This window comes from Alexandromys fortis, unplaced genomic scaffold (genome assembly GCF_014885135.2).
Source record: "Alexandromys fortis isolate MF-2015 unplaced genomic scaffold, M_Fortis_MF-2015_v1.1 scaffold_131, whole genome shotgun sequence".
In the NCBI taxonomy this organism is placed as follows: Eukaryota; Metazoa; Chordata; class Mammalia; order Rodentia; family Cricetidae; genus Alexandromys; species Alexandromys fortis.
In genome coordinates this window covers 285,183-295,075 of record NW_026068023.1, presented here as the reverse complement: position 1 = coordinate 295,075, position 9,893 = coordinate 285,183, and the positions used below count along the sequence as shown (strand labels likewise).

At 42.0% G+C, this 9,893-nt stretch overlaps 1 protein-coding gene across 1 annotated transcript in view; it reads right to left on the bottom strand.

Moving 5' to 3' along the window:
- The window catches only part of Myh15 (myosin heavy chain 15), a 133,075-nt gene that overhangs the window by 40,441 nt on the left and 82,741 nt on the right, over nucleotides 1-9,893 (bottom strand). Inside the window, exons 31-32 of the mRNA XM_050163433.1 lie at nucleotides 3,470-3,819; nucleotides 139-263 (exon numbers count right to left, since the gene is read on the bottom strand). Coding sequence (XP_050019390.1) covers nucleotides 139-263; nucleotides 3,470-3,819 — 475 coding nt within the window. The remainder of the gene's footprint in view (nucleotides 1-138; nucleotides 264-3,469; nucleotides 3,820-9,893) is intronic.

Below are 9,893 nucleotides of genomic sequence, written 5' to 3'. Positions count from 1 at the left end.
TGTGGTGATTAAAGCATCTGGCACGGGACATAGCATACAGCAAACACCTGCATAAGTGCCTCAGTGTGGAGACTGTTGTTTCTAATGGTAGCAGACATGATTTGCCCTCTAAGAACGGCTCCCTCCCTGGTGATCTACCTCTGTCTCTTCTAGGGTCATTTGGGCTTCATTCTTCTCTTGTTCAATCAATTTCTTGGCCTTTTCCACTTCGGCTAAATTCTTGATCCCTTCTCTCACCTGGTTTGTGAGACTGAAAATCTGTTCTGAAAGATGGAAGATCAGGTATGTTAGTGGAAAAATAAAGCTTTTACCAGGACTACGTTGCTCTCAGCAACTTCATAACTTCATAGAAAAGCTAACCCTTACCCACAGAGAACCTTATTTGGAATTAGGGGGGGGAAAGAAATCCCTTCTTTCATGTATTACTTTGACATCTGCCAGAAAATGACCTCAGCAATTAGAGAGATGGGTCTTCTTGGGGTACACCGGACAGCCTGTGTAACTTCACCTGGCAGTTCTGCTGGCTGGGGCCATGGTAGATTCCACCTGGAGATCATCAGGAATCCCTCATTCCACTTCAGAGGACAAGTTTTAAGGTAAACACTATTGTTTGCCATTGTGCCACTCAACACTGGGAGAGAAATCTTAAGCATAAGCCAGGTTATCATCTGCTAGCTGTCAAAGAATGATCCTAGATGGGCTAGAAAAGCAGGGGGGACTCTGGAAAGACAATGCCTCTCACTCAAGCATGTGACCATTCCGGCAAGCCTTTCATGAACACAAAGCCTTTGACAGAGTGAGGCCAGAAGTGAGTGGCATGACACTCTATTGTGGAGTGTCTGAAACTTCCTGAAGGAGGCTCTAGTGCTGGACAGCTGAGAAACTTGGGGAATTACCTAGCACAGGGAAAAAGAAAAAAAAAAAAAAAAAGCTCACCCATTCCTTTGGTTCTTAAGTCCTGGTCTAAGGTAAAAATAGGTCAACCTCAGTGACAGATATATCCCTATGAGTTGTTATTGAGGAGTCCCTAGTGCCCTCCACAAAACACAGACTATTGACATACACTTTGGTTAACTACCATAACCGAATGGTAAGACCGTATTTCTAGAGACACTACATACTTTGGTAGCAGGAACTAGAGAAAACAAGCTAGAACTGAGCTGGAGGAAGCTTCCAGAAGGTACTTTATAGACTGCTGGGGGATAATTATATCAAGTTCTCACTGTGTTACAATACTGCGTGTTACAATACTGACTTGCCAGGCAAGAAACAAAAGTACAACAGAGTCATGACTGTTATGGGGGTAACCAGCCATTTTCTTGTTTATTTAAGGCCCACTCCACAATACGAAATTCATACCTGATACTATAAACCTGGACAAATGTCCACTGCTGGGGAAATCACAGGCCCCCATGAGGAACCGTTACTTCTGCTCTGCTGAAAGGACACACTGTCAAACTGCCTTATTGATATTTATGTTTAAACAAGGCAGCTCACAGCCTTGGCCAGGGCAGCCTCTCTTTGCAGCAGAGAGCGGTTAGTATAGACATCAACTACTCTAAATGCTGGAGGAAGTGACTTTTGAGGGCTCTGCCCTGCACTAGATAACTTTATTACCACCTCCAAGTCTCAGGGGATACAGCAAAAGAGGGTACAGAAACAAGATAGCAGCCTGAGGATGGGCGGGGCTGTAAATGCTGTCTCTTAAAACCACTAGAAATCACACTCATGAAACCACAGTAGCCATGATTACAGGTCATGCACAAGACTGGGCCCATCATGGATGGGGGGGGGTTGAGGAGGCCCCATCCTTCTCTAGCCATCTGTAGGCAGGTAATGGCTACTAGGAAACCAGGAATCATTTTCCCATTGATATACCCATTGGTTTTGTGCCCAGGGTTCAGTAGACATTCAATCCATGCTCATGCAAGCTTCACTAATTAATTAAGCTCAGTGGATTAACAACAACTAAGACAGGAATGTGTAAGAGGCAAAGTTATTGTAGAAAAGAGAGGGCTCAACATAAAGGGATAGATAAGAAAAGGGATAATGGTGGATGTATATGGTTAAAATATATAATATACATGCATGAAATTATGAAAGAGTAATACTTTAAAAAGGATTCCAAAATTCTTTTAAAAAATCATTTAAGGGGTCATGTGAATTATAATCCTTTTCTGCTGAGTAAAAAGAAAACAACTTAACACAGGCTTTTGTCAACTCTGACTATACCATATCTATGATCATTTGAAGGAGCTTTAAAATAAAAGTCCAAGACTAAGCCCTATCCCAGGCCACACATGGAACCCAGGCTATAGTATTAGTCTCACCTGAGAGTTTATTAAAAGTAAAGATTTAAAGTTCCACCTCAGATCCACTGAATCAGAAACTCTGTGGTGGGTGTGGCTGTCTGTTCCCAGGTGATGCATAGCTGAGCAGTGTGGCCACTGATGGAATTCATCTCCCTATCTAGTCAGTGAGTTTGTCATGGACTGAGCAGAGCCACAGACAAGACTCACCCACGCCTCCAAAAGTAATAGTCTCACTTCCAGGACACTTTGGAGATTTTATGCGTATCACTGTAGGCTCTGGAATAACTTGGCAGCTTCTTTTAGTTGCTCTTTGTCAGTCAAACAAGAATTTTAAGTCTGTTTCTTTAACTCAGCAATTTCATTTCTAGGGATTTATTCTACTGAGATATTTTACATATGCAAAATACATGTGTGTAGATGTATAGTATATAATTACTCAGAATTGGGTATAATCAGGTTTAAAATTAATGAGATCTAGTTAAATAGCTGCTAGATATACTTTTTACGATGTATTATGTAGTTTCTTTTTAAAGAATGTCACTTGTCTCCATGGCTTGGCACACTAAGAACCACAAGGTACATAGGATTAGGATAGTAGCATAGCTCAGTAAAGCATGCACAGACAGAAGCCCAGATGGTTGGGCTCCAATCCCAGATCTATAACTTATGAACTGTAAATTCAGACAAGTCACCTAACCTTGTTTTTTCCAGACGAAGGCATTAACATGAAGGCTAAGCCACGTGTCTCAGGGTAAGTCACAAATTGATGAATGTAGAAGAGTGCCTAATATAGAACATGGGTTACTGAGATTTTTATAAATAAAAAAAATAAATGATACAGAACAACATATAATTTGGGTCTTATATACATATGAATATGTATGTGGAAAATCTAAATAAGGCTGTGGAAATCATTGCTTCCTTATAGTATGGAATCAGACCAAAGATTTGGTTCTAATCCTACCTTTAGAATTAATTCAATACAAATAACATCGGCAATAAGTATTTTCAGAATGAAGTATTAAAACTTTGAAAGTCATACATGGATGGGAACTTGAAAACACCAAGGCTCTTCACTCAGAGAAGATAGCCTTGCCCAAACCAGGCTCTCCCCATGCCCTTTGGTTTACTTTGGTTGCAAGCCCAGCTGACAGTACCCTGAAGGTCTTGGTTCTGCCTCCTCAGCGTTTCCTGGGCCTCAGTGCTTTCCTCACAGGCATGCCTGAGCGTGAGGACCTCGGTGCTGAGAGCCCGGGCCTCCTTCTGAGAGGCCTGCAGCAGTGCCTGAACCTCCTCCTGCTTCTGCTTCCAGGCAGCCAGGGTCTTGTCTGACTGCTGCTGCTTCTTCTCCAGTGTAGCTGCCACAGAACGGGCCTTCCCCAGGTCAGAGAGGGCATCCCCCAGTTCCAGCTCAAGCCTGTGTCTGGCCCTCTCCAGGGAGGCATTCCTGGCATTGGCCACCACCATCGCTTCTGCAGCCTCCTGTAATCTGATTGCCAGCTTCTTCCTGAGGAGAAAGCCAAAGAGTACAGTGATTGAGATCAACACAAGGCAGCCTGTGAGGCTGGCTTAACCACCAAAGCAAAGTCAGCACCTGGTCCTCAGAGCTGGCTGCCTGCTAACTCCTGGCCTCTGGCTCCTGTGTCCACAGGAATTTTATGCACCCCCAACACACACACATACATGTAACGTAACATGAAGGGGGGGCCTGCTTGTTGGGGCTTTTGTCCTGCCCAGTTTCCCACAGCTGTTTAGCCCCAAAGAAAATTATACATAGGTCTCCATAAATTATAAGCTTATTGGCCCATTAGTTCTAGCTTCTCACTGGCTAACTCTCACATCTTGATTAACCCATGATCTATCTTAGCCATGTGGGTCAGTACCTTTTTTCAGTGGGGCAGATCACGTCCTGCTGCTTTGGTGATCTGGGCAGGAGTGGGAGGAATCAACTTCCTCCTTCCCAGAATTCTCCTGTTCTCATTATATCATTTCTACTTCCTGTCTGGTTTTCCCACCTATATTTCCTGCCTAGCCAATCGGTGTTTATTTAAAACATGATTGACAGAATACAGACAATTCTCCCACTTGTGTGTATGTGTGTGTGCGCGCGCGCACACACACACACACACACACACACACACACACACACACACCACTGCCTTTACCAGCCTGGATCTGGAACTCAGACTCTCACTGAATTCCTATAAATAAATAAATAAATAAATAAATAAATAAATAAACAAATAAATAAATACTTATCCTAATACTTCCATAACAGTTCATAAGAAATAGGGGAAACGAGCTTGTTTTGAACATCTTACCAACAATAAGCTGCTTAAAAGTACTTTGGCATGCTGGTGTAGTCCCAAGGAGTTCTTTGATATGATTTCTGTTAGCATCCAGGCATTATGCTTGCCTGCCCCCTGCCTCCTGGCAGGACTCTGACCTGTTCAGAGTCCTATCAACAGCATCCGCTACATTGCTAGAGCTACAACCCCCTTTAAAAAGCAGGGACTGTCTGCCTCCTCTCTCTCTCTCTCTCTCTCTCTCTCTCTCTCTCTCTCTCTCTCTCTCTCTCTCTCTCTCTCTCTCTCTCTGCCTCTCTGCTTCTCTCTCTGTCTCTCAGCCTCTCTGTCTGTCTGTCTTTCCCTCTGTTTCTTTCTCTCTCCTACCATTTTGTAAATTATAACATTGGTGTCATGACCTTGGCAGGCTCTTCTGGCATATCCTTCTGCCCACTGGTTGTCCAAGGCATGCCAGAACCTGATGTGGGAGTCCCCTCTGTGTTATGTGATTACCATGAATGAATAAAGAAAGTTCCTTGGCCTAGTCATAGGACAGAACTTAGGTAGGTGGGGAAGATGGAGCTGAATGCTGTGAGAAAGAAGGGCAGAGTCAAAGAGAAGCAACAGAGCCACAGCCAGAGTCAGACATACCAAAACTTTGCTGGTAGGCCACAACCTCATGGTGATGCAATTAATGGAGATGGGTTAAATTAAGATGGAAGAGTTAGCCAATAAGAAGTTAGAGCTAATGGGCCAAGAAGTGATTTAATTTCATATAGTTTCTGTGTGATTATTTTGTGTCTATGATAGCCAAGTGGTGGGGAAGTACAAGCAGCTCTCTCCCCCAACAAGGACCCTAGAACTCAGACCATATGTAATAATCTCACTTTTCCCACTAAAGGAATCACTGGACCAACCACACAACACCGACAGAATCAGTAAGTTTCTTTTCTCCTGGTTGGCATAAATGCTTCCCTGGATCCAGGGGAGTAACCCTTGAACACTGAACACCCCTTGGTGTCCTTGAAAATAGAGGAACCCCCAACCATGGTCTTTAGGGCTACAACTGACCCTCTTCACGGACTCTCACCTCTGGCCACTGCCCACAAGTGAGGAAGAGGTCTACTCTCTTGAACATGGTTTCTCACCTCTTGGCCATGCCCATAAGTCCTGGTACCAGGCAAACAGAGGCAAAAACAGGGCTCTGAGCTCTTGACCCATGTTCTTTGTGTGATCAGACATGGAACAACCTGTGCCTACTTATCTGGTCCTCTCTAACTTCCTAGAACGTTAAGAATTGCAGACCTTTGGATCATATTTCTCTACCTCACTCATAGGAACTGTGTCCACTTTTGCAATCAGATCTGACCCAAATACTCCTTTGATGTCAATCCAAATGGCTGCTTCCCAGCATCCTATATCCCAGTATTTTATGGGACCTTTGCAACATTCTGCCAGTGATCCCATAGTTAGAAGGGGATACCTTATTTTCAACCTTTATCTCATCTTTGCTCCAAACTCTCTCTATTCATTCTAACTCTGCTTCTTTCATTAAAGAATTTCAAAGTTATTTTCCACAGCAACAACCTGCCCCTGCCGCCAAAGCAGTTACATGTCACCAGGTCCCTTTCTGCCAGCAGCTATGTTACATGTGCCCCCTTTAAAAGTGCCCAACAGGCAGAGCTCATTCTCTTTGCCTCATCTTCTGCCTTTTATTCTTTTTTGTCTCTAATTTCCTCTTGCACTAACTTTTCTGCTTGTGATATGTTTGATTAGTGGCATACCTTGGCAGGGTCTTCCAAAGGCACCCACTTCATGCAAAAATCGTACCTGCCTCCTCCACCCACAACAAATCTGCTCTCTTAAAACAAGTAACTAGAAATAAAGTTTTTCTACTCAGATATACGTAATAGACACACAGTCCTCAAATGCTCAGAGATCTGCAGAGTATAGCTATTAAAATGTTTAATTTAAAAGCTTTTTGTAACAGATAGCCATGCCAGCATCTGGAAGCATCCCTATTTCCTCCAAAGAAGATGGATGGGAAAAGAAGGACCTCCACCCTGAACCTGCTTCAAATGCAGCAGGGCCAGCCACTGAGCAAACATTGCCTTTCACTTTAACTGCTGCAAAGACTCTCTTCAGACCGTGGACAACAGGATACTGGGGAGTCGAATGCCTCACAGTTGCCTAGACAAGGAAAGTCTGTCAGATTTTCTGAGCCCGACAGTCAACTCTCCTGAGACCTCTGCCTTCAATGACTATGAAGGACCCTGGGTAGCTGTCTAGGTAGCCAGCAAGTAAGTCTGTCATTTGTCATTTTAATTGCTAACTCAGGTAAAAATTATCCTTCTCAGAAATCTGATACTGTTTGATGACTAGGCTAGAGGTAACTTTGTCAATTTAACAGCAGTAACCAAGGCTTTAGCTGCCTTCTGCGTTCTCTATGTAAAATTCGGGTCACAGGCCTCATTATTCTAGAACTAATACTAAGTCTAGACACAATTTACCTTGTGTTCACACTCAGAAAAGAGATAAACTCGCAAAACAGATTTCAGGGCAACTAATTACCATTCCCTTGTTTACAGGAATTTACTTTGTAATGACTCCCCATAATAATCAGTCACCTGTATCTCTTGGTAAATCAGATAAAAGAAACGTGTTTTAAGGTGTAAAGTTTATGTGATAATATGAAAACTTTAGATGAGAGGATCTAAAAATGTTTTAAGTTCTAAGAAAGTGACTTAAGGGATACAAATACAAGTTATTAAGGCGTGTAAATACAAGTTACAAAGGACTAAAGATAGGAAAGCTGAAGTGGTGATAAGGAGAAAGTAATCTGAGAAATATTAAAGAATAAAATGTTTCAGATTTCTTTCCATCTGTATGCTACTCTTACACTAAAACTCTCAAAAGTCATAGTCTTTACAATAATAGAATTCTGATAGGATATTAATCTAGCTCTGGCAGAGTACTAAACACCATGCTACCACTATATGATCAGAGCCACAAACTCAGGAGTTTAAGTTCCCTTAGGTTGTTCTCTAACTATAGATTTAAAAGGTGCTTTTCATTGTGCAAAAAAACCATCTGTCACAGTTTTCTGGATAGAAGAAAGAGTGTTAATGCTTATGGTATGAGTATATTGCCATTTCTATAATATAAATTTCAATATAGGCTATAAACAGTGGTAAGGCTAATGTGTCTAAAACTTATCTTTTCACAAACTCAAAGAATTCTTGTGAGCTCCAAGGAGTCAACTTAGACTCCCTTGAACAAGTCAGAGGCACCTCTCAATTAGGTACTGTTAATCAACAACAACCTAAGACTCCCTACCTTTCTCTGGTCTTGGGACTCCCCTTCCTCAATTCTCCATGTGATCTGGTCACATGATGACCTCTGTCTCTCCCCCCCACCCCCCGCATGGCTTTTTTTTAATTATAACAGCTTCCACTCTCCTGTGCTCTCCTTCTCATCCTTTTCCTTTTATTGTGCTTTCCAATTCTGACAGTTCTTTCTTTGCAGTGTCTTTTCCTCCCCAGTTCCAACCCCCAGATTTGCACTCATCCCAGACCCACCCACCACAGTGCTCTGTTAGTGGGCCTCACTTGTTTAGACTCTGTGTCACCCAGTATCTTCTATGTTAGAGAGATAGCTCAGCGTACTCCTCTGTCATGCAGTTCAGAACTCTTGGGAATCACAATGCATGAAGTGTGTTTTCCTGCCTATACATCCTGCAGAAACACAGCTGCGCCATTTGTACTCCTTCATTAAAATAAACACGTTTTCTTTCATGAAATGAACTGTACAGTACCACAGTTTTGCTCTGCTGTGACTGTATGAGAAAGGAATTGAGTAATTCACAAGCACTACACAAGTAGCCCCCAAAGCAGTGTGATAAGTCTCACTGTGCTTGGGATTCTAGAACAATCCAAAACATGCTTGTTATCTGAAAGGCCCTTGGCTCTCCTTCTTTCTTGCTCACTGACTTCTAATGTCACATTTGGATGCACTTCCTTAGCAGGAGACTCTTGCACTTACACCAGCCTCAAAGAGCAGGCAACTAAATCATCACATGTATTTTAACTATGCCTATGGTGATTGGAGCCAGAAATTCTCTCTGGTTTGGAAAAACTGGGCTGGTTTTCTCAGAACTGAGGGTCTCCACTAAGACTGGAGACTTTTAATATGTAATTGGGAAATTCCGTAGCCAACTGTACACACTTATCCCTTTCACTTCATTGATAACTTTTTTCATTTAATACAACTACTACTTTTTTTTTAAGTCAGATACCATCTCCTTTAATTATTTGAAGCCCACAGACAATTAAAAACATGAATCTTTTCCTTGTGCTCAACGTGAATAAGACATCCACTACCTTATAGGACCTTTACGATTATTAAATGCTACAATGAACCAGAAAATATTTGGGAATTCATGGTTATGAAGGACACATGTTAGCAGGTAAAACACACAAACACAAACATATAATTAAAAAGATATTTTGAGTAAGTATATACGCAATAGTTAGAATCTTTCTACTGATTTGCCTTTATTGTTTTGTATTACATGTGGCTATCCGTGTCTGCATGTGGCAAGCCCATGTGATTGCTGGTGTCCTTGTGGCCGGAGGCATCAGATCCCCCTGGAACTGGACTTGCAGACCTACAACTACTACTTTTTACACTTAACTTGCCAACGGCACATATTCACTCAACTGCCTAGCTTATAAAAAGAGATATGAGAGGTTAAGAAGCTAAAAATATTATCCTCACAGCAGAAGCAGTAAATAGGCCCAGAGGAAAGGATCTTTCACGCTCTCTAACTGGGAATCATAGGACCTACCACTTCTGTATAGCTGCTTGGCTTCCCAGGGTGAACAGGAAAAAACGTGTGAGACAGTAAAAGCTTGTTTGCATAATATTCAAATCATATAAAAACAAAACCATTTAAATATTACCATGCTATGCAGTATTTGTCTTTGGCAATCACCTACTACAGAACCAATTATAACAAATACATGTGATCATAATGCACGCTCTATATTCTTTCTGTCCGTTCTATCCAAAGAATCAGCTGTCAAATGGAATGGTAAATAAAGGCCTTCACTTGAAATCTTCAACCCTTAGACAGAAAACAAACAAACAAAAAGTTTATTTAGAAGTGAATGACAGATTTTATATAAAGAGGCATTTTTGGTCAATGCTCCACTTTTCTGGGGTCCAGGGTTTTTCAAACACTCGCTGCAGTTATTTTTAGTAAGTGTCATTCCTAAGCTCTTCATGAACCACTGTG